General features: G+C 44.0%; 1 protein-coding gene across 1 annotated transcript in view; it reads left to right on the forward strand.

The window, feature by feature from the left end:
• Positions 1-20384: 20384 nt before the first annotated feature.
• The window catches only part of FAM135B (family with sequence similarity 135 member B), a 74232-nt gene continuing 68996 nt past the window's right edge, over positions 20385-25620 (forward strand). The window contains exon 1 of the mRNA XM_044452842.1: positions 20385-20461. Coding sequence (XP_044308777.1) covers positions 20385-20461 — 77 coding nt within the window. The remainder of the gene's footprint in view (positions 20462-25620) is intronic.

A 25620-nucleotide genomic window follows, 5' to 3' on the forward strand; every position in this document is an offset into this window, starting at 1 on the left:
TTGCTGAAGTTCTTTGGATTCCCTCTCAAAGTTTTTTCCAATTCAGATTCTTTTTCCTTTTCTTTGCACATGAAAATCCATGTGCATTTCCTCAGTTTTTCCAAAATTTATGTACCAACCATGCACATCTTTGCATTTTCTCCTGCTGTTTAAAAGGTACTTGTACCCAATTTTCAAAAGTACATTTTTTGTATCTATATGACCCAGATGAATGCATGCTCTCAAATGTGACTTTTCTGGTCCACAAATCACACAGCCAGCTTAGAAATGTACAGAGCTTGACTTCAGATTGCATCAGTGTCCATATCTGATCTCATCTGGAAGGCAAGAACTCAAGAAATCTTGAACAAAACTGAAGTGAAAGGAATTTCTCATCCATCCCTATAGATAAATGATGTCCTTGCTCTGAATCATGCAGACCCTTTCCCTGAATCCTGTGATGCAAACCTGGACACTGAGGAAAAGATTCCCTGCCGAGTTTGAATTTCAAGTGGCCAGATGTATGTATTTTGCTCATGAACCAGTCCTAAAACTGCAGCCTCACTTTCTGTGAAGTGGGCTGTCCTTTGTTCTGGATATTTGCTCAGCAAACAGTAGTTGTGCCACGGTTGGTGGGGAAATGGTAGACACAGCTGGTGCACGCCATAAAAAACAGGTGGAGGAAAAGGCATATTTACAGCCTGGTGTGTAAGGCTGCTACTAATAGACACAGTGCACAGGTCATGTACAGGCAACATGAAAGGGTGCTGAATGTCTCATCAATAACTATAAACATCTTGTGTAGGTATGACTTCATTGCAGCTTGCCAAAGTCCATTTCAGTAGACTGGGAAGAAACTACATTGGGGATTCTAACTCCCTCCTCCCTCCCTCTTTCTTTTTCTCCCCACCATGATAGCTCCCAGGGAAAATGCATCACTTTTTCCAAAGATTTGAACAGAAACTGGTCAAATATGTCACTTTTCCAATTATTATTTATTTAAAATATTTATACCGTGCCCTATACACAAAAGCGTCTCAGGTTGGCTTACAAAAATCAAAACAGATGTTCTAACAGGTTAACAATAATTAAATAAATGGTTAAATATACACATAAAACCAGCAACATTTCACAAATAAAAGAGAATCAAAATAAACTCAAAACCAAGAATAGAAACAGAAGCATCCCCAAAAAGCGACAGTGAAGTTAAAACCTAATTAAAATTCTTAACATTGAAAATGATGAGCAAATAAAAAGGTTTTCACCTGGCACTGAAAAGAGGATAAAGTCAGTGCCAGGAGAACCTCTCTGGGTAGCGCATCCCAGCATTTCACAGTCCGGATGCCACTGCAGAGAAGGCCCCTGCTTTGGGTAGAGACCATCCCCCCAAGAGATGAGAACCTGCATTGGATGAGTTCTACCAGACAAAGGTGAGGAGGTGGTTAAGGTCCAACAGATAGTCTAGTGAACTTTCCCTGTTTGCAGAAGTCAGTGTAGCTTCTCGAAGTCAAGCCAAGCCCTTTTGGCCTCCAGCTTGTTAGGAAGAACATAAAAGATAATGGCCTTGGTGCTGCCTTCCCCAGTCATTCTGTAGAGAAGGGCTGCTTTTGCTGTGAGAATGAGACAGTTCCCCCTATAGAAGCAGTTTTGTCTCCTGCCGCCACTCAGGAAAGGCGAGTTGGAGCTTATGCATACTTACAGTTGCTGCAGTAGTGACAGAGAGGAACTTTATAAAATCCATGGCAAAAGGGACCGCATTTATTCTTGGTTCGGGGACAAGAAAACATGCGTACCTTACCCAGGAAAGTGAGGAGGCCTAGAGAACATTCCCTGACTTACTCAAGTACCAGTACAGCTGCAGAGAAGTGCAACTTATGCTTGCGTGTGTGCTTATTGTCTGCATCTGAATTTCATCATTGCATTCCATAGATTATATATCACTGTTTATTTTATTCTTCCCAACTATCCTCTAATGTTAAGAGAGGTGCTTTGGCTGAACTAGGCCCCTGAGGGTAAAACAACACTCTAATTCAGTACCGTTGTCAGTGCTGAATACACAGGGATTCAAACACAGACTTTCAAGCCCAAAATACTCATTGCTCTGGTCTGACAGATTTAGTTTCTCCCACAATATTAATATTTTAGTTGCCGTTGTGTGCTGTCAAGTAACCTCTAATGTATGGCCACTCGTGGACAGAGTGCCTGGGACAACCCTGCTCAGCTCTTGTAGAACTCAAGACTTTGCCTTCCTTGATGGACTCAACCCATCTCCTGGTGGACCTTCCTTTTTGCCTTCTGCCTTCAAATTTCCCCAGCACAATTGTCTTCTCCAGGGAGTCTTGCCTTCTCACCATGTGTCCAAAGTCCGGCAGCCTCAGTTTAGTCATTTTGGCTTCTAGGGAAAGCTCTGGCGAGGTTTGATCCAGGACCCATGTATTCCTCTTTCTGTCAGTCCTGGGAATCCACAAATTAATCCCCCAGCAGCATGTTTCAAATGCATCCATTTTCTTGCTGTCCACTTTTTTTATTGTCCAGCTTTCAACCCATACACTGTGATTGGGAATACAATTGTTTGGATGATTAATACTTTACCTAAAAGAAAATAGGTAAAATAGGTATCTCTTTGAGACACATGGATATGTGTGAATTTAAGTAAATTCTTATCAAAGCTGAAATGAAACAAAATTCTCACCCATCTCAAATCCAAGTATCTGTTTCTGAAATTGGGCTGGAACCCACATATCACCAAAGTGGCTCAAGTTGCTTAGTCCATACATAGCAGGGGTGGCTTGCAATTTCTTGTAAGGACTAGTATATATCTGTAAGAGATCATAAATTTAAAAAAAGATCTTAGATATCACATTGCAGGGAAACATTTGTTGGAGCAAAGAATTCTGCAGAAAAGCATGCTTTTTGCTTAGCCGAAAAGCCTTTATGACAGCTTAATGGGTCTTATGAGTCCATTTGGGTTGACCTTGCCTAAACATGCACTAGACTGCATTCACAGGACTGAGATGAATGTCCAGCACTCTGACACTCTGAACTTTCCTATGTTCCTTAGGATGCTTATCAGGGACCATAGGGTTGCTCTCTTATCATGTGTAATGAAAAATGCTTTTATAAAATGCAGTTACTTGGTGGATGAGCATCTTAATAGAGCCAGTGTGGTTAAGAGCAAGGGACTAGGACTCGGCGATCTGGGTTTGAGTCCCCACTCTGCCATGGAGCCAAGTGGGTGACTCTGGACCAGTCACAGACTCTCAGCCCAGCCTACCTCGGGGGGTTGTTGTTGTCGGGATAAGCCTGAGAGCAGGAGGAGGAGAATGATGTAGGCCACTTGGAGTTCTTTAAAAAAGAAAAAAGGTGGGATGGAAATCAAATAAATATGTGATAATTTAACGAGTAGGAGACAAGTATTTGCCAAAATAGTCTGGAATTGCAATGGGAATCAGCAGGACAACTCTTCTCAAATAACAGTTTGTTGTTGTTGCTGTTCTTGTTGTTTCACTTCTATACCACTTCCATAGCCCACAGAGCTCTCTGGATGGTTTGCATTTCCAGCAATAAGAACAGATATACATTTCCTAATACACTGGGATTCTGAATACCTTTTACAATAAATTGCAAATACATTTCCAAAATAAATATGCAACAATAAAATAGATATACCAATAAAAACCTGCTGTACAACAACAGGAGCAAATCTTATATGGATATTACTACAGAGCCCAAAAGAAGTAACTGCAAAATCTGATATATTAATCCCAGGTACAACTAAGTCCACCTTGATCCATCAAGCTGCCCTGAGTGGGCTTCCAAGAGCTCTGGGAAGAAGGGCCCCCTGGCTGGGAGGGGCAGCTCTGAGACGGTCCTCCAAGATGGGCTGCAGCTGCAGCTTGTACCCACCCACGGCCCCCTTGCTCGCCAGCACCAAGCTCTGCCACCAACTGGCGAGGAGGCAAGGCTGCGATGGGCTGCAGTGCAGGAGAGGCGGGAGGGCTGCAACGCTCACTCAGCACCCTCCACCATTCACAGAGAGAAACCACCTTGTTTATGCTATCTGGCTGTACCATTCGCATCACCTGTTGTCTTTGTTCACAGCATGCCATATTACCTCTTCTGATTTCTTTTCCTCTGAACGATGTACAGATCATTTACAAAAATGCGATTTGTTCATCTTCAGCCAAAAAGGTTCATAAGAACATTACTGAGAGCGCTGTTGGATCAGGCCAAAAGTCCACCCAGCCCAGCACTCAGTGGACGTGGTGGGAAAGCGGCTGCCCACAGGATCCCTGCAGCAGGCTGGGGGCAAGACCTCCTCCTGCCCAAGCGCCTCTGCGACTGGTGCATGCAAGAAGGTCACCTCTGCCGAAGGAGGGAGCACATGGCTGGCAAGGGCCTTCTCCCTCATGAATCGGCCCAATCCTTTTTTAAAGGCGTCCAACTTTGCAGCCGCCAGCCCCTTTCTGTGGCAGTGAATTTCACATTATGTGAAGGAGCATCTGCCTAACTTCCCACAATCAGCTTTATGGGATGACCCGGGGCTCCCGTGTTACGGGAGAGGGAGAAACATGTCTCCATCTTCACTTTCTCCTCACATACGTTCCTTTAAACACCTCTCTCCTGTCTCCCCTCACCTGCCCTAAACACTCCCAATTATTACAGGGGAATTGAGGCAGCCCCTTGATCATTTTCATCGCCCGTCCTGTACTTTTTCCAACTCAGTAATGTCCATGTAATAAAGTCCCGCAGCAATGTACTTACACTCAGTGAAACAAGATGAAATCTGCCTGCAGCCAAACCATCTAAAGAGGGAGAACACACAGGGAAAAAGAAAAATGCAGAGCGAAGAAGGGGAAAAGTCGGTGTGCAATGTGACAGGGAGAATGCTCCTCTCCTTTGCAGTGCCTGATGGGCTGGTTGATAGCACTGGCATTTACGGAGACGTTACAGAGACACGCACATGGCCAAGATTTGTATGCCTGCGCTCTATGCTCTGGCCATAATGTTCAGCATGCACATCCACAACGGCTTGTATGAGGATTGGACCAGCGCTGCAGCTGTGTGAGGGAGCGCTTGCATCGTTCCAGCCCCAGCTTGCACGATAGAATTGGGTGCCACAGGATCCTAAGAAGAAGATGCTTTGCTCAGTGGGTTTGTCGTGCGGTTTGCCACACAGATGCAAGTCCCACGGGCTTGAGTGGGACTCTGCGGCATGAAGAGAGAGTTCAGACGCAAGGGCTCCTCAAGAGCAAACCGAGGGTGACTGATGGCTGCAGCTGCTCCCTGGGTGGGGTTAGGGTTAGGGTTAAAAAGCCTTCTGCGGAAGGTGGAGCGCTTTGGCTGTGCTGCCTCGCTCCGTGTTGGATCTCACTTGGCTGCGTTGCATTGGGGCCTCAATTCTTGCATTGATCTTCACAGGTATGTAGCGTGCCTGCTTTTGTACCACCTGAAATAGAACCATGATTGCAGACAAAAGAGTGAGGGGCGGCATAGAAATGTTATAATAATAATAATAATAATAATAATAATAATAATAATAATAATAATAATAATAATGCAGAAAGCCCCTGTCCTTCCAGTGCAATACAGTGGTAATCATGCACTCTCATGCTTAAATAGCGGGGGGGGGGGGTTGGAAGAATCCCTACGGCCACCTCATAATGAATTTCCAAGCATTACAACTTCCCAACTGAACATTCATCCCCAGCTGATGTTTGAGGGATTTTACCACCAAATAACTCTCCCTAGATTAAATGTACACATTAAATTTAGTTGTGTATTTAAAAAGAAGGAAGAGAAAGCCATACAGAAAATCTATATTCTTACATAAATTTGAATAAATCACTTGTTTTACATAAATTTGAAATTACATTGCTTGCATATGAAATGTTTTCCTATATCATAGAAGAGTTGGAAGGGGCCATGAAGGCCATCGAGTCCGACCCCCTATTGTTCCAGGACACCATGTTACACCATCCCACTCAGAGGGCTGTCCAGTTTCTTTTTGAATGTCTCTCATGGGGAAGAGCCCACCACCTCTCCAGGCAGCTGGTCCCACTGTTGTATTGCTCTGTCAGTGAGGAAGCTTTTCCTGATATCTAGTCTGAACATGGGTTGTCACAGCTTGACTTGAATATTCTGTGTCCTACACTCTGGCATCTTGATCTTCCCCTTTGAGGGACTTATAGAAGGATATCATGCCCCCACCTCAGTCTTCTCTTCTCAAGCCTGAACATGCCCAGTTCTCTCAGTCTCTTCTCACAGGGCAGTGTTTCCAAACCTTGGATCAATTTTGTTGCCCTCCTCTGGACCCTTTCTAGTTTTTCTGCACCTTCCTTAAATCTTGGTGCCCAGATATGGGTGCAGAATTCCAGCTGAGGTCTATACTAGTGAAAAGTGTAGGAGGAGTTTTACTACTTGTCATTTGAAAGTAATGCTTCGCTTAATGCTTCCCAAAATGCAGTACATTTTTGGCTCATATTTAGCCTGTTTTCTGCAATACCTCCAAGGCTTTTTTCCTTTTCAGTTCAGTTGAGCCATGTATCCCCCATCCTGTATCAAAGCGGGTTTCTTTTTCCTAGCTGGAGGACTTGGCATTTGTCCCAATTGAATCTTATTCTGTTGCTTTCAGCCCAGTGTTCAAGTTTATCAAGATCACCTTGCCTCTCTTCCTTCTGTCTTCTAGTGTGTTCACTATTCCACCCAGTTTTGTATTGTCTGAAAATCTGATTATCTTTCCGTGTACTTCATCATCTAAATCATTAATAAAGATATTGAAGAGCACTGGATGTAGGACTGATCCCTGAGGCACCCCACTAGTTACCTCCCTCCAGTTTGAGAAGGTGCCATTGATGAGCACTCTTTGTGTCTGGTTTAGCAGCCAATTTTGGATCCACCTAATCGTTTTTCTATCTCGTCCACTTTTTGCTGATTTGCTTATCAGTATATGGCTTGTCAGACCATGGCAGTGGTTCTGCAAAAACTTAAAGAATGGCAGACCAAATAGCCATGCATTTGTCCTTTTGCAGGATTGGACACAGCATGTCTGAACACCAGCAGCCTGGAAATGCAGGGGCTGTAAGATGTTGTCCTTGGATGCAGCTTGTGGCTTTATTGCTCAGGAAATGGGATGCTGGATTAGGCAGGCCTTTGATCTGATCCACCAGGGCTGTGCTTATCTTTTTGGGTCTCGATTAGCAGCTTCTTTGAATTGTCATGGTTTCCTTGCTTGGGGTGTGACATCGGGGTGCATAAACACGAAATCTAAACCGATGCCATCACAAGGGATTACTGTCCCACATCTTCTACCTGCCTGAATCAGCTTTTAAATGACTCCATGCAGGGCCAGGAATGTGGCTTGGATGTGAAGCTCACCCCTTTGCAACCTTCCTTAAAGAAGGCTTCTGCACAGCAGTTGCCAGCTGGCGGTATTGTCTTCAGCTTGGCTAAACACCAACTTGGCTGGCACCAAACTGGTCCATCCCTTCCTGTCTAGAGGCTGGCTGGCTGGCTTGGATGCCAATATTTTCCGGCCTCATAACAGGGAGCTGCAGAGGGGAGAAACTTACTCAGGTGACTCTTCGGCTTGCTCCCTCAGCTCAGTGCACACTCAAAAGCTTACTCAAGAGATCTGTGGATACACAAACACCCACTGGTCATGTGCTATGCTTAGAGGTGATGGAGACACTGCTGTGGTTCCATCACGGGACTGTGATCCAGCAGATCCAGGTTCTAGTCCCCTCTTGCCCATGAAGCTCCCTTTAGGCCAGCCTAACCTACCTCTCTGGGTTGTTGTGAAGATAAAATGGAGTTAGGAAGCTGCCTTGGGTTCCCCACAAGAGGGGATAAAAGTGGAAGATAATAATAACGAGGAAGGTTTGGAGGACCAGCATAGTCAAAAGTGTTCTTGGGAATGTGATTCTGCAACATGTGATGCTCTCATCATTCAGTTACTGTTTTCAGTTTGCTGCATAATTGACAGTGGATATTTTGCATTTGCTTGTTTATTGTATTTATGTCCCACTTTTTCATGCAAAACACCCAAGGCAGCTTACAGAACATTTTTCTTCCTCATCTTTTATCGTCACAACAGCTTTGCAAGGTAGGCTAGGCTGAGAGCTACAGACTGGCCTTGTGATCTTCATGGCCAAGTGGGAACTAGGAGCTGGATATCCTGGATCTTAGTCCGGTACTCTAACCACTGGGCAACACTGCCTGGTTTATGTCTGGTGGCTTGAAAGAAAGTTTTTCTTGATGATGATGTTTTTGAAGTTAATAAACAGCTTCAAATGTCACAAATCAAGCAAACCTTCTTTTTCCTTGGAAGATGCTACTTGTCTTATGGAATTTACTTGACAATGAGTTGCAAGATTTAAAGGAGCTGGTATTATTTTACTTCTCTGGCACTGGCCCATGATGGTGCTTTGTTGTTTTTCCATATTCCTTTGAACCCTGATTTCCTGCAGTGGTTTGCTGAACCTTCTTGATAATTTGTGGTTCTATTTCCATGCATCCATTTCCATGTTCAGATCTGTGAGATATAAATTGTGTGAATCCACTAAAAAGAAAACAAAAACCTTGGAGTAAATTTTGCAAGCATGCCTAATGGAAATATCCTTAAAATTAAACGTGACACTTCCAGAATGCAGATTAATTTTTCTAGGTTTTTCTGTTAGGCACTCAAAGCACTCCGTCTGTTTACTCATAAGAATGTGTGTTTATTCATTATGTATTTCTTTAACTTCTGTAGTGCTCAATAGTCAAAGTTCTCTGTTTAAAAATAACATTAAACAGTGAATCATATTAAAAACGTATCGACACATTATAAAAAGTTGACAATACAAAATTGACAACCAAATTTTAAACAGAAAAAAAATCCAAACCTGAATAAGAGTTTGCAGGTCTCAGTAAGTTACTTAAATGTTCTGCAGTAGAGGACGGTCTTTACCTGGTGCAGGGAAGTTAGTAAAGTTGGTACCAGGCAGGCCACAGTGGGGAGCTCATTCCATAATCGGGGGCCAGCGCTGAAAAAGCCCTTCTCCTGCTTGCTAGCATCCACATCTTGCTCGGAGGTGACTGTCAGAGACAGACTCTAGAACTTGACCATTGTGTCTGGGTAGATGCTGCTCAGAGAGGCATTTCGTCAGGTGGCCCAATGCTGTATCTACAGGGGCTTGGGATACAGTCTGGATGATGGAATTTCTGTCGCTGTTTGATATCCGGTTATAAACCATCCAGCCAACAGATGCTGAAGTGGGGATGGGGTGGCAGTGAGGGAACCTCTGAAGTGCTTTCCTTCCAGAGCTATCACTTCCTCTGTTTGTTTCAGACTAATAAGCTGAAGTACATAGCAAATGGCTTGCTTGTTAGAGAAACATTTCATCTGTGCCTTCAGCCCAAAGGTGCGGATGTGCTGCTGAAATTAATAGTAAATTCAGGTTTGACTGGGGAGGCTTTCATGTGTCACTAAATGACTTGGTTGCTGACCTTCCTCTTGCCACTCTGCTATGTCAGCTAAAGTTTCTGCCCATTTGTGTGTCTAGACAGTAATTTCCACACTTCCAGGCAGGCTCTGCAGCGTGTGACAAGATGTGTCTGGCACTGCGTTGGGCAAGGCTTCTCTGTTACGCCCATCCTATGCCTCCTTTTCACTGCACCATGAGAGCTAAGATCGCAGCTGTGCTTTGCCACCCTGGACTGCCACTAGGGCTGGGACCTGTCCCAGGACAGGCGGCCTCATGGCCTTCATAGCCAAGTCCCTGGTGGACTCCTGCCTAGGCTGATCCTCTCCTTGCTCCTCCAGACAGACGACATGATACATGCCAGAAAATACTTGCTCTCTGTCTTGGTCAGATGAGCACAAATGCAGCATTTCACTAAAAGGACAAGGAGCTCATTGTGCTTGGAGTACAATTACTACACGAGCACAAATCTCTAATGTCAACAGTTACGTAGGGCTGTTTTATTCTTTGCCCTTCCCCGGAAGCAAGATGAGAGACGAGATCCCACCATCAAGTATAACCTGAAGTATCTCTTGTCTGCCATGGGGAAGCCTGTCATGCAAAATGCTGCCCACGTTCCCAAGGAGCCCAAGTGAGCCCATGAGGCTGAGCTTTCTGATTAAGGGCTGATGTGATGCAAATGTTTGCTTTTCTTGGTTGCATGCTTCTGTTTGCTTTAGATGGAACCTGTAATGGGTTGCTTAGATCTGATGTCCTTTGGGCCTGATGCTGCCAAGGTGCTTGTAAATCCCTGCTCCCAGATGCTTCTGGGCATCCAGTGCAAAGCAGGAGGCATGCCAGGGGTGGCCTTTGGCTCTCTACTCCTTCTGAGATGCATGTTCAATTGTTGCCCATCTTGGGTGGTGGTGGGTGGGAACAGAAGGAAGCTATTCCAGATTCAGAAAGCTTCATATACTGGACTCCCCAGCCTCCTCCTCTCTGCCCCCTTGTACCCCTCCCCACGGTTGCTTTCCTGATCAAGCAGACCAACTGGAATGGTTCTGTCCATGCCAGTTGGGAAGGTGCACAGGAATGCTCAGATTCCCAGTTCCATGGTCAGCAAAGAGCTCTGATGCCAGAATTGGGGATCTGAATCTGGATCTACTGGCCCAGTTGTTGTTGAGGTGGACCAAGATCGCTCAAGGGTCCACCATGGACACTTCTGATCCTGCCAAGAGGGCTGGTTATGCTCCAATAGACCTCCATTGGAAAGATCCACCCTGACTCTGGCCCATGGCTTAGACACTACCATATCCATACCTTTTCTCCCTAGCCTGGTTCCTCCATGCAAACATGGTCAGCAAAAGGTGTAGGGTGGCCAAGCCATCCCGCACTTTCAGGTTGCTCACTGGGGCAACCTGAAGGGGTACTTGTGCTACCCGCTCTTATCAGGTTGCACACACATTTACCTCCTTATGGGCTACTCTCCATCATGTGGGCTGGACTGAAGACATTCATTACCTCCTCCCCAAGAATGGGGGCGTGCAAAGTTGTATCAGTCGAACGTGCAGCAGCAGGAGCAGCAGCCTTTTCAAAACATAATTTTAAACCATTCCTGATATAGTCTGACATCCTACTGCTTCGAATGCAGCAATATGAAGGTGTCATTAACCCAGGAATGTTGTGCTTCTGAGCCAATCTAAATGCTTTATTTCACTGGAATCCCATTCCCCCCAGGGGGAAAAGCATGGTGCCCAACATTAGTTTCCTTGCTTGCTTTGCATGCCTTTTTAAATTTTAGATTTGCATGTTAATCTTTTTTTAAAATAAAAATCTAGGACTATTTGGGGGGTGGGGGACAAAATATTGAGGATACTAAAACACAAGAAGGCATCAAGGAGATCAACACACACACACACACACACGTATACATCATGGGTCTTAGTAAAATAGTTTGCATGTTCCTTTTAAGAAACCCTGACTCAATGCCCATAGAAGGAAAAAATGTAAGGCCTACAATTCCCATTTGTAGACCATTTTTCCCTGTTGAGACATGTTTAGAATTGTGCCCAGATCAGTTCCTAACAAATGTGTAAGTTAGATATAAATAAAGCTGAATCAAAGATAGCACAGAGATTCAGAGTGAAGTTGGTGGCAGGAATAAATGCATCAAAAATAAGATAGCTCTGCTCAGACTGCAATGTGCCTGCCTACCCACTTCAACAAACTACCAGCAGAAGCCGAACCGCTTCACAGATCTCAAGAAAACAAACAAACAAGTCCCCTCTCAATCTCTGAAAGTTTGGCATGAACTACATTTATGCCTAGATGAATTTGCACGGTTCATGATAACACGCAGACTAGAAAAATGAGACAGTAAGAGAAAGTTAAACTGACAGTTTCGTCCTTCCTTAATGGCAATGCCAACCCTTGTTACAAAAGTTGGGAGGCAATGGTGGAAGCAAGGTTTGTAGAAGCCAGAAAGCGTTTAGTTGTTGGCCGGCAGATTAGCTGCAGCTAATGTGGGTTCAAGCTCTTGATCTCAGTCTGGCAGATTTGCTGACCACATTTGTTTTCAAAGGGGAAAAAAACCCCAAAGCTAGTGTTCCACTGGAAATTTCTTCCATATCTTCATTTTTATTCTATTTTTTTTTGTTGGAATGATGAACAAATGTAATCTAGATCAAATCAAGACAGAGCTTTCCTTAGGAGGAAAATTGACACAGCTGAGGCTGTTCTTTCAGGACATCATGCAAAGGCAAAACTCCCTGGAGAAGACCATCATGCCAGGGGAAGTCAAAGGCAGGAGGAGAGGATGACCAAATATAAGATGGTTTGACTCCATAACAGGAGCCACGGCCTGGAATCTGCAGAGCTGAGTGGGGCTGTCATAGGTGGGCTATTATTAAGGTCTTGCACTCATACGATCACCATAAGTCAGTGATGAAATTGAATGAGGCTGTTCTCATTCAATTTGATAGAACAGAAATTGTCCTTGAAAAGAAATCCAGTGGAGAAGCAAAGTTCAGATTGGGTTGGATTCCTAGGCTGGATTCAGGGCTCTTCTGTTACAAGGTGGCCAAAAAGCATGCCTATGTGTGCAGTTTTTCACTGTACAGTCGACTGTCCGGCAGCCTGTAGCTTCGTGGCTTCCCACACTTCCATGAGAGCCCAAGGGATGAGGTCAAGAGCCATTCCACTCCCAGGGCCTTCTCAGATCAGGAATCACAAACAGCTTGCGAGGCGGCAGAGCAAAAGCAAAAACAAGCATTGCACCTTCGGCTGCCTGGCAGTGATTAAGGAAGCTCAGAAATACCACAAAAATAAATTGAAGGATGCTCTGGGAATTGCACAGTGCAGGCCAAAACGCTTTGTACCGGAGGAGAAAGCATTCAGAAAATGCGAGGAGAGATTTTGCACAGCACTAGTCTCCCCACGTCCTTGCAGCTAGATAAAACACTGACCCACTGCTTCCTGCAGTGCAGTGGGCACAAAATGTGTGTGTGTGTGGGGGGGCAACCCCTCCTGAACAAAACCAAACCATGCCAGGAGCCTTAGGGGTGAACAGGAAGAATCTGTGCTACAGCCCTAATGGAATGAAGAGCAGTTGAGATTTTCTCTCTTCCTGGAATAATAACAACAACAGCACCAGCACCAACAATAATGGTAAATTTCTCATCCATTTCTCTTCCCAGGCTTAGAGGGAGCATTTGGAGATGTCATTTACACACAGGTCTAGGCTGCCCCCAGCAAGTCTTTCCTTGCATTTTATGAAGAAATATGTGGATTTTAGGAAAGTGTTACCAAAGACGAATTGGAAGAAACAGTCCCCTACCTGCTCTAGCCAAATCCCACAGATATTGCTGTTTCTAGCATGAACCTGTCTCTTACAGAGCTGTTAAAGGCAAGGAGACTGTCAGGAAAAATAGAAAGCAGTGTCCTGAGTCCAGCACTGGTTGAATACACAGGATTAAAGCCCAGATGTTTAGGGGCAAAACACTCAAGAGTCCTCTGCCTGGACAGATTATTTTGTGTGAACTGTTTATGAAGAAATGGCATCTTTTGGTAATTCCCCATTAAAAAAGAAATGAACTAAATTTTCATCCATCTCTAGCAAGGGCAGAAATCCTTTTGTCCTTTGAACATACTACAAAAACAGCTGGTGTTTTCTGATACCCAATCCCTGCACCCAGCCATTGGTCTGAGGTTGACCTGTACTTGCTCTGGGCCAGCTGGACCCTTGGCCATGTGCAGGGACCGGCCCTTCCCGTGCGTTCATTTGGGCTAAACCAATATGCGAGCAGTGGATTCCCTCTCCAGTTGTTAGTTTCTAGAATGGTTTTTTGCTTCAGTGACCACATTTTTTTAAGGTGAGGGTGGAGAAAGAAAGCAGTGAACTGGTGCAGTCTGTCCTGAGAGCCTTGGCCATTGAGTAGGGTGATGATGATGTGGAATATTAACAGAGAATAAACACCGAAAGGGCCCAAGTGAAGCAAATGTCGTACTTCCCCGGAATTACAGATCTACCACTTGAGTGCCTTCTCAAATGGAATTGGCTTCGAAGGGAGGTAGTGGAGGACACATCCGTGAGGAGGTTCAAGGAAAGATGGAGTGGGCAACCACATGTTGGGGATGATATGAGCAGAACCAGCTGGAGGTCAGACTAGATGGCCTGGGAGAGCCCTTCTGACTCACTCTGTTTCTGTGTTTCTAACGTCTCCTGCGAAGTTCAGGGAGACTTACACCCAAGAAAGAAGGCACCAGAAAGTACATCCAAAGCTCAGTCTTGGGGGGTTTACCTGCAATTTTTGCCTTTGTTCTGAGTCATCTTTTTTTTACTTATTTTCTTCGAGAAGGATTCCTCTGGCCATGGCACTGAGTTTGCAACTGGTGGGAGGAGAAGGGAGCACCAGAGTTCTGCTCCTCTGTCCTGAGATTCTGAAAACATGTGATGCAAGTATCTGAGAAGAGAAGAGGAACTGTCTAAATCCCTTAGCAGTTTTAATCTCCCTATTCAAGAGCTCTCTGCTGTGGCAGAGCTTGCAGAAGGCTGAAACTTGGAAGGATGGGAAAACATCAATCAGATTGGGAGTTAAGGAAATTGCTTGTGTCATGCAGCTTTTTACCTTTCTCCTTCACAGAGCAAAATGAGCAGCTCAACAATAGGGCAACAGAAGTGCTTGCTAACCTCTGTGATTGCTTGGACTAAAAATAATTCTTCGACACGTGGATCGTACTGCTTTCCTGGCATCTTAATGAAAATCTGAATTGCCTAAGCAATAAATACCTCATGCATAGTGAAGGGTTTCCTTCAAGAAAGATAGAAGAAGGGCCTTCTGTTTTCGGTATGGGAGATTTGGGGTATGCAAGGAATCCATTCCGACAGTTTTTGTTCTTACAGATTTATTCTATCTGCAGGCTCTGGAAGCACCCCCAGACTAAATGGATTTTGCATTCAAAATTCCATACACTTCAGGAATTATGGTGCATTCTGAGGAACCCGATGAAATGAGCACTTTAGAAAAGTGGGCAAGAAAAATGTGTAATTCAGAATGTACATACATACTCTTTAGCCAATTGATAGATACCTACTCAATTGTACAGCATGAAAAATGTGCATTTTTCAAAGTGTCCCCCCCCCACAATAAATCCATGCAGATGTATGTTTGCACTCTCCCCCCGAAAAAAACTAGTAAAGCAGAGAATGAACTGAGACTAGTGAGGGATGCTAAAACAAGGAAGCTTTCCCTTGCAGTTTGTCCAATACAAAAATATATATGAATAGTGAACACCCTGGAAGAAAGAATGAAGATCCAGGGTAATCTTGATAAGCTTGACTGGAAACTGGACAGCAATCTGAGTTGGATGGTGTAAGATGGTGACCTGCAACAGCTGAGGCTTGGACTCAATGGCCTTCATGGCACCTTCCAACTCTACTATTCTAGAATATGTTGGTGACATACAGGTACAGTATGTGAGAGGATGTCACACGGAGGTGGGTAGAGACCTGTTCCCCCCTACAGAGGAAGGCAGGACGCGCTCCAACCAAGCAAAGCTCGGGGAACCCAGGTTCCATTTGGATGCCAGGAAGCACTTCCTGACAGTCAGGACCCCGAGGGTATGGAATGGGCCTTCACAGGAGGTGGTTGAGGCCCCATCGGTGAGGGTGTTCAAAGATAGGCTGGACATGCACATGGTGGGCATGTCATGAGTGGAGCCAGTTGGAGCCAGGGGTCAGACTAGATAGCCCAGGAGACCCCTTCTGACTTGCTCTGTTTCTATGTTTCTCTGTTTCTAATTCAGTGAGTTTATGTGGCACTGATATGGCAGTTGCAAATGGCAGAAACAGACATGGCTGTCTACCCATTGGTAGGTGAAACCTAACTAACTTGTCAGCAGCAAGAAACACTAAAAAACTCTTTATTTGGCTTTTATTTATGCAATGCATATATTGCTCAGGTTTGCATGTCATGGCAAGCCATCTCATGCAGGATGATATTCTTTGTGCCTGTCATGTTTCAGCGGGACACATTATTATTTAGAAACCACCATGAGAACAATGATCTATGGTTGCCGTGCTTCACCACGGCCCGTCATGTTGTTTGAACCCAACATCATGGTTTCCATGGTCCTGGTGTACTGCTAAGGCAGAGTACCATGGAAGGAGTGGCCGCTACTGTAGGAGATGCTCTGGCCATCCAGCATGGGATAGGATACATGCTCAGAGCAGAAGAACTGAGTGAGGAAGTTGGAAGCTTTATGGCTAGAAGTCTTAACTTCAGGAGAACAATTTAGGTCAATAAGAGGAGGGATGCTATCAAATTCATGATGTTATCAAATTCATGAATAGCTGCTGATGGAATATTATTATTTGCAGGTGGAGTGAGCTTAACTAGGGCCCCATAATGGGATTCTTAAATGCTTTTTTGCAAATAAATGTTATGCTGTATAAATTTTTATCTCCTTCTCTAGATTAAGGAAGGAGCTCTGCTGGAATCAAAGGTTAACAGGTCTTGCTAGACTGTGAGCCCTTACCTGGGGTTTTAAAATATACTAAATTTGATTCCCATAAATCATTTTGGGATAAATTAATGGAGGATAAGCTGCTGAGTCCAGGGTTTAATCTGTCCTTCCCCACTGATATCTCTAATATGAGAAAGGAAGCTTTAGCCTCATTAAGGAGATTAAATCAGGAGGTTATTAATTGAGATGCTAGGTGATACTGCCCCCCTCTTCTGGGGGTTCTCTCAGCCCCTCGTATTCTGCCAAGTTATTTTACCTTTTTAACAGTCCCATGTTTTCATCAACTCTCTTTCTTAGCTAGAGAAAACAAGTTGCTGCTGTCTGAGTATCAGCTGCCGCAAGAGATTCTGGCCAATGGTAGAGGTGCGATCAGAACTTTACCACCCTTTTTAGTCAATTGTCATTGATACTCTTCTGAAAGGGAAAGTTTTACATTGCCTTTATGGAGTAGGTTCCATCATTGCTCACTGTATGTATCTTTTGTCTGGCAATGACAGGTACGTCTTCCTGTTCGGGTCAGGTGAATGGCATGTGCTCTTAAAATTAGGCATATTTTGACAATATTCCTGGGGTTAAGCATTAGGAGGTGTGTGTGTGTGTGTGTGTGTGTGTGTCTCAATACATTAGTTTGTTTTGCCAAAGCATCTCAGGACTGGGAGGTGCTCTAATTTTGGAACAGGAGGAGGGTGGAAACGATGTTTGAGGCACATACAGGCAAATGCAGCAATCTGTGGAAACGATGCAGAGTTGCTTGTCGCAATGTGTGAGCCCAGCCACAATGCAATTGTGTGTGTGTGTGTGTGCCTGATCATGTGTGCACACAATCTTCTACCTTACTCCATTGTGCTCCTCTGCCACGATTTGTTTCTGGCATTTGTTATATGTTATAATAATATGTTATAATAATAATTATAACATAATAATAATAATAATAATAATAATAATAATAATAATAATTTGCATTCGGTGACTTTCAAGTTTGCCGGCCATTGTCCATGGAGACTCGCCTTGGGTCTCTTGATGACGCTGGGCCACAACTGTCTTCTATGAAGAGAGAGGAGTAGCCAGAAGCAGATACAAGATGAAGATGGTGACGATGATGAAGGTGGTGGTGGTGGTGGTGATGATGATAGCGGAGAGGTTTTATGTACCCGGCTCAGCTTGGATTTCAGTCTCTTTTTTTGTAACTGAGCACATCTTACGTATGAGTCACTGTTGTCCTTCATTTCAAAAGCTACTTATTATTTTGGTCCTTCGAATCTGTCTTCATCGATTTCTGAGCTAGCAGTGCACACAGAAAGAATGAGCAAATGAGTGAGAGACGGGGGGAGAGGTCTTTTCTTTTTCTGGGAACATATATCATAATTGCAGTAGGAAGAGGGGGTTGTGTGTGTGTGTGTGCGTGCGCAATTGCGTATACATACATACATAATTCTATTTTTCCACCTAAGAGCAAAACTGAGCCTCTTAGGAAAACTGAACACAACACAGTGCCTGCCAAACAAATTGTGAATCCTTGTATGCTTCCTGGGGAGGAATCCCCGCACCTTGGAGTCATTGACTCAGATCATGGAATGTTTCGTTTTGCTCCATTGTCCTTGATTTTCCCTCTTGTTGGGGGGATATATTTGGTGATGGAAACAGAAGAGTGGTGGACATATTAGAGCTATTATTTGTTCCTCAAGAGTAACTTGGCAGTGGTGAATGGATTGATCAGCCATCAAGCTGGTAAACAGGGTTGCTATTTGTTGTACCCTGACTTTTGGACTGTCGGTGTGTGCTGTGTTCCATTCAACAGCTCTTTCTGCATGTTGGTGGGCTTGCTTGACCAGGTTTTTGCATGCGTGTGAGCACTTGATCTCCCTACCTTTGATAACTGGGAACTGAGAGTGCAGAGTAGCACCACTGATAGACCTTACTATTGAAGACATGAAGGGAGAATCGACACAGTCAGGCCAGATGTCAGGCTACGGAGTTTTGTAGCAAAAGTGAGCTACAGCAATGCAGGTAGGTTATTTTAGACCCAGAATTTAGTGGTCTTTCTAGGGGGAGAAGTGATGACATAGATGGCGCTCTCTCTCTCTCTCTCTCTATATATATATATATATATATATATATAGCCATCTAATTTCAGTTATGAAACACTATAAAGGTTTCTCACCTCCCACTTCCATTCTGTACTTTACAACTGCTTGCATATTAAAAATGTGCTAGAGAAAACAACAATTATTTGCAAGCTGGAATTAAAGCCGAAATAGTTTGAGTATGTGCAGTTCTGCATTTTGTTGTCGGGAAGGATAATACATTTAGTAAACACAAAATAAGAAAATGAGCATTAGTTAGTAGTATTAAAAATGGAAGGAAGATAAGAGGCTTCAGGGAGAATGGCCTTCGATCGTTGGCCTAGTTTGCATGATCGCAGTGCAGGATTACAGAAGGATCCTGGCTTTTAGGGTCACATCCTGTCTGAATCAGCCGCAGCAGGGTATTCTGAATGGGGTTGCACCCCCCTGAAGGAGCAGAGTCATCGCTTGGGGGTGCTCCTTGATCCATCTTTGTCCCTTGAGGCTTAGGTGGCATGGGCGGCTTGGAGTGCCTTCTACTAGCTTCAGCTAGTGGCCCAGACACGCCTCCATCTGGGCAGGGAGAACCTGGCTTCAGGAGTCTACCTTCTCAAAATCAGATTATTGCAATACACTCTACAGGGGGCAGCCCTTGAAGATGGTTCAGAAGCTGCAGCTGGCACAGAAGTGATGAAGGGATGGAACAAATGCTGTGCCAAAATCCCCCTCCCCAAACACACACACTTTTTCTTTTTTCTTTTTACCATTTTCATTCAAATTGAAAGAAAATCAATTGCTTTCAGGAAGAAATGCATTGTGAAGAAAATGTCACAATTTCTTGAGAGTCAGGTTGAGTTGCCTTGTGTTTGATTTTCTGAAGAAGTGACTGGGCAGTGTGTGTTTCTTCGTAAACTCATCTTTCGAACAGCCAGCAGCCTCCTCCATTTTCTAGGTTTCTATTAAAGTTCAGGGAAGTCATCGCGAAGTCATTCCTTGTCTTGAGATTTTTCAAATCGGGAAGTGCATACAAGCTCAGAGTAATGGGGGGATGCATAGTAAAAAGAAAGTGAACTGTGAGAGACCTTCAAATTGAGCGCCTATACCTTTTAGTGCGTCTGGCATTGGCACCCTACAGGTTGTTCTAGAACTTGTCCAGAATGCCAGCCATTTCACTGGGCTGTCCTATATTCTTTCTACTGACAGCTAGGCTAACTTTAAGGACAGAATTGATTGAATTTTGGCAAACAGAAAGAGTTGAGTTTTTCTGAATAACACCTGTGCCTAAGTGGACACCATGAAGACATAAATTCAATATTTTAAAACTCTTTCTACATATGTCCTTATCTATTTATGCATGCATACATATATGCATAGAAATACAGAAGGCTGCATAGTTAAAAAGAAAGGTTACTGCCATCAAAGAAGCTCACAATCTAAAATACACAAGCACAGTGACAGAGAGAAGCAGGGTGAAATCGGGACAAATACTAGTTAAAACCTGATTCTATTTAAGCTGAAGACCACAGAGAAAAGAGAGGTTTGTAGGATGGATTTGCAGAAAGAGAGGGAGATAAGATAGCAGTGCCTGTTCAGAGGGGAGTTATTTGCATGGATGGTTGAAAAGGAAAATTGGCAGAACCTTGACTATTGATGGACAGTACTCGTTGGGTAGAGATTTTGGTTTGTTTGTTTGCTGAAATTAGTAAATCATGGAAACTTGCTGATCTACAAGTCTCTGAGTAATCTACCTTCTGCCCACCCTTAATAGAGTGCTTTAAGAAGCTTCCACTGCCAAACGCTACCCTGTCCATCTCTCTCAGTAGTCTGAACCCCTCTCTCTTTCTTGCTATCATTTAGGTGATGACCTGAAAACATCATGTCGGAGGTCCAGGGAACTGTCGACTTTTCTGTGGAGCTGCACAAATTCCATAATGTGGATCTCTTCCAGAGAGGGTGAGTGAATGTATTTATGGCAAGCTCATGAATAAGAAAGGCAGCTGAAGCCTGAAATAAGTCAAAGTCCATAACTCCAGGTTTAGATGTGGATCTTTCCACCTATTTCTAGGCTGTATCATTGTTTTCTGTAGCCAAAAGAGAACATAAGGAAATTGATGCTGGATTAGTCAAATGGCCCATCCAGCCCAGCACCATGTGAACATGGTGGCCAACCAGGTGCCCACAGGATCCCTCAAGCACGATGAATGCAAGACCTCTGCCTGCCCAAGCTCCTCAGCAACTGGCAGATTCCGGCCGGGCCACCATGCATAGCCTTCTTCTCCATGGAGATAATCATGATCAGCCACACTCACAAGAGACGTATAGACTTAGAGAAACTCCAAGACATGCAGAGGTGCCAACAGTCTTTAGGGAACATGCACTCACGCAAACACACACTAAGATTGTTGTTCAGGATCCCAGTGTTCAGGAGTGAGCATCCAGATCCAATCGTATTTCACTGGATGTGAAAGCCAGTAAAGATTGAATTGCCTGAAGTTCTCCAAATTCCACATACAAACTAATTCCAACTCAAGTCTTTTTAAAGTGTAAGTTTTTTTTCTTTTTGCATGAAAATCCATACAAATTGCCATACACAGTTTTTCCAAATCTGTACATCAATTTTTGATGTACTCAATGTTTTGAAATGTATTCATTGTTCATGAGTATCCAAGATTGCATCCAAGACTGTGTATAGTCCCAGAGGTAAATTCTGATCAAAAACAAACTGAAATTAATTTCCCGCACTTCCGTGCAGGTGAGTGTAGCACTACAACCTAAATCAATTGTTCCAGGACAGCATTTCAAAGGATCAAATAGTACATACCAGTCAGAACTATTTGGAGGACATTTGGAAATGAATTCAATAAAGGACTTGAATGCTCAGCCAATGTTCATGGCCATCAACAACCAGATAAAGAGAATATAAGGATGGGGAAGAGGCAGGGAACAACTTAGTGAGTTCTAAGCATCAAGCATATGTAATGTAATTTTCAAAAAGGAAAACAAATGTAAAAGCTTCTTCCCCTCATCCAGATTTACTCATTACGTGTGATTTAATGACTGTTGACAGCTGAGCTTTTGCCAAAATTAGTTTAAAGCTTCTGACATTCTTTAATAAACTGGGAAATAAAGTTATCCAGATTTGCCCAAGATCAATTAATTGATTTGTCTGCTTGTGTCTGAACTCTTCATTCTATTCTCCCTTGTTCTTTTTATGCCACTCAATATTGATTGGCAATTCCATGTGTATTTTTTAAAAATGTGAAGAGCTAACAAAGGCAGCCAAGTTCAGAGATAAATTATTTCTGCAGCAATGGAAATTTCCCATCAAACTGCAGATTCTCAGCCTCTGTAAATTAAATAATGGACTTAAGCTTATGAATGAGCCTGCTGACTTGATTGAAAGAAAACAATGAAGAAAATAAGAGAAGAGAAGAGAAGAGAAAGAGAAGAGAGGTGTAGCCAAGAGACTCCAAATGTTCCTGACTCCAGTAGGACAAATATTCTGGCCCACTTGCATTAGTGACCTATATGCTTCTGAGCCCGATTCAAGATGCTGGTGTTAACTGAGAAGGCCCTTCATGGCTTGGGACCACACCACTTGATGCTCAACATCAGCTCAACATGTGAGGCCTTCTTTGGAAGGTCACCTCCAGCGCAGGCTTGGTTGGCAGCAAGAAGGACAACTGCCTCCTCTGGAATAGCCCCACATTATGGAATAATCTTCACTGAGGCCCAGTTGACCCCAGATTCACAAACTTTTCCCTGCCCTTCTTGCTAAGGCATTTACCAACTCCAAATAACATACGGAATAATTGCTTTTAGTAGGCCTAACACTGTGGACTTGTTTTAGTCATTTAAGTTGTAACAATCTGACTTTGACACTCAGTGGTAAGAAAAGTCCTGCTGGATCAGGCCAAGTGTCCATCTAGTCCAGCACTCCGTGCACACGGGCACAAACCAGCTGGCCACACCAGGATCAAGGTGCAGGGTGAGGCTTTCAGCTGTGAGAATGCAGGGTTCTGGAGGTAGGACATAGAATAATCCAATGACCTGCCAGACAATTCCAGGAGCCCAGGGGAGCGGAGGATCCAGCTCTAGAGTTATTTCATCATTCTCTGGCTTCCTCTGTGCCAGCCCATCCCAAACAATAGTAAAACTCTGGATTCTTGTATTTCATTCATTTGCCAGAACCTTCCTTTCTGAGCATACACCCTCCACAGCATTCCTGAAAGTGACATGTCAGTAAGAATTGGTTGGATCCTGCGGGGGTAACCTATCAAAGATGTGCTAAGGGGTGGCTGTTCTTGAGAGAACTGTTCACGTGAGTGAACTATTTCAAAGGGAAGGTTAATTTTGCACAGAAATGCTTTTAACTGCTTTGTCTTTTGGACTATAAATGTACAACATTTTTGATTGGAAACTTTGGCACTTTAATTACTTAAAGTGCTGGCTGCAAAGGCAGTGGGTGATTAAATGCAAGTCAGTCCTTTCATCAGTCTACATCCCATTTTGGTTTAAAGATACATCCATTACTCCATGGGCAAGATATACGCCTTCATTTCTTGGCAGGATAATTGTATTTTCCCCACCCCCAGTAGCGAAAGATTGCAAAATGTATAGCTGGTTATAGAGTAGCATAATCATTTGGCTGTGCTTGAGGTATTTTATGATGTCCTCAAACAAGCAAGAAGTTGGTTTCTAATGGAACTGGAAATGTAAGCATCAAGGGTGTCAGACAATAAGAACAAAAGCAATTTGTTTGGGGACAGGAAATATACCCCACTGAGCATATCATACTCTGAGCATGGGCATTTTGCTAGTACTTTAGCTATTTCTCTAGCTGCTCTTCCTTTCCCACAAAGTAATTTTGGGAAGTCTGCAGAACTTGGAATTCAGCAGACCATGCCTATGTACTCATTCTCTCTGGCCAAGGATAAGAGCCTAAAAAGAGCCCACCTGGCTAGTTCAAAGGCTCCTCTAGCCCAGGATTCTAGTCACACAGTAGCCAGCTAATTGCCCATAGGGGCAACTCAGGTATTCATCTATCTGTGCAACAGTATCCCTCCAATGTTCCCCAGCAAAAATTCTTGATATTGGAGGTAGGAAAGAACCATCAGGACCAGCAACCATGGACAACCTTCTCCTCCATGAATTTGTTCAATCCCTCCTTAAAGCAGTCCAGATTGGGAGCCATTGCTACATCTTTTGGAAACAGATTCCATAGTCTGCCATGCACTCTGTGAAAAAATGCATGCCTTGATCTGTCTTGAAACTCTCACCTTTCAGGTCCCCCTGGTTCTAGTACTGTTGGCTGTGAGATCCACCACCTGGTGTAGGGTTGTCAATGAAAAGTCTTCCATGGATGCCAGTAGAAGTTTTCTCTCCCCACAGGCACATGCTTAACCCTAGGGTGGGATTGGGAAGCAAAGAGTTGGAGGAAAGTTTTCATACACTGCACTCGGTACATTGTGGTCCCAGTCCAAATATGGTCTGCAAAGACTTACTATAGAGTGAGGAAAAGAAGAGATTGGTCAGTTACATGCTACACACTTAACATAATATGTAGGCAAGTATCTGAACTGAGTCATATCAGACTACAGGTGTGTTTTGGGATGAAGAGGTCGTACCTGAAGGATTGCCTCCTCCTCTTTGATCTTGTGGATCACCTGAAGTCCCTCACTGGGGTGCACCATCAATTCAGGTGAGGCAGGTGGCTACTACGAAGGGGACCTTTTGGGTAGTGATCATGGAATGCTTTAACAGAGAGGTTTGCCTGGGCCCTTTCCCCTGGTCTCTTGGCTACCCATTAAAAATCTTCCTTTGCCCAGGTTTTTCAATCAACTTTTTTTCTAACTACCTTTCAGATTCAGGCATGCCTCTTCAATTTGTTGGCTTTATGTAGGTTTTAGTCTTTTTCTTTAATTTTTTGTTATTTTTGTTGTTCTGATGTTACATCCCTGGGTGCACTTTTATATTGCATGGTTTTATCATTTTCTGCAACTGTTTATCATTTTCAAGCAACTGTTCACCGGATGTGTTGTAAGTGAGCAGTACAAAAATGTTACAATACATGTGTCAGAGGGAATTTAGGGGAATTTCCAGGAAGTCCAAAGCGTTTCGATTGTAAAACTTGTGTTGCAGGGAGGAGTTCTTATGATTTTATAGGAAAGATGGTCTGAAGTCTTGAGTACCTCAGATCTAGTGGGACTGAAGATTGCTCCAGGTTTGGGGGAAAGGGGGCTCAGCAAAGGGTCCTTTTCTAGTCATGTCTTTCATTGGATACCCTTTGGAGGGGTGTTAATAACCCAGGAGTCTTTGCTCTCCCAGAGCAAAGCTGTCATAGCTTTGGTCCTGAGAAATTAAACCAAAGAATCACAGATGTTGTGATCTGGCATGGAGAAGCACTGATGGCCCATGCAGTGGCAACGGGCCACCAGGAGGTGCTCCATGCTGTGGCAACGGGCCACCAGGAGGTGCCCCAGGAAACTAGATACAACTAGCTCAAGGCTGGGTGCACCCATTAGAATCTGCAGTGTTGCTTGGTATGTCTGGGGTAGGCACCATGCTCCTGAAGAACCACCTCATATATGGAGCCAAGTTCCTGCATTCCTTTCTGATGGAGGCATGCTGGCCAAGGAACTTGGTAATGCAGCTTTTTGGAAGGCGTATATCACATGGTAAACAGAAGTCTTTGGTCTCCTGGGCATCAGCCTGGCATTTCTCATCTGCACTAAATGTGCCTTTTTGAAGTGTTTACTCTGCTCAGAAAGCAGGAGGAGGTGGGAATTACCCTGGCTCGCACAGTTGCCAAAAGCTTGGGAAGAAAAACAGGTGAGCTTGGATGACTTCCAGCAATCTTCTGTGGATATTCCAAAGAGCAACTAGGATTTTAAGGGGAAACAGAACTAAGTGCGAGATTCTGCTAATATTTATGGGTTCTAATGTTGATAGTGGAATTCCATGTCTTTCTTGGGGTTGAAGGCTTGACTGTCTTCCCATAGTTGGCCCCAGACAATTTGCTGCCTGAAGCAAAATACAGGTGGTGCCCTTTCTCATCTTGGACACAGGAGCTAGCTTAAGTGGTCACTGAGAAGCCCTGTGATGGAACAGTG

Source organism: Varanus komodoensis, unplaced genomic scaffold (assembly GCF_004798865.1).
Source record: "Varanus komodoensis strain SLA01 unplaced genomic scaffold, ASM479886v1 scaffold75, whole genome shotgun sequence".
NCBI lineage: Eukaryota > Metazoa > Chordata > Lepidosauria > Squamata > Varanidae > Varanus > Varanus komodoensis.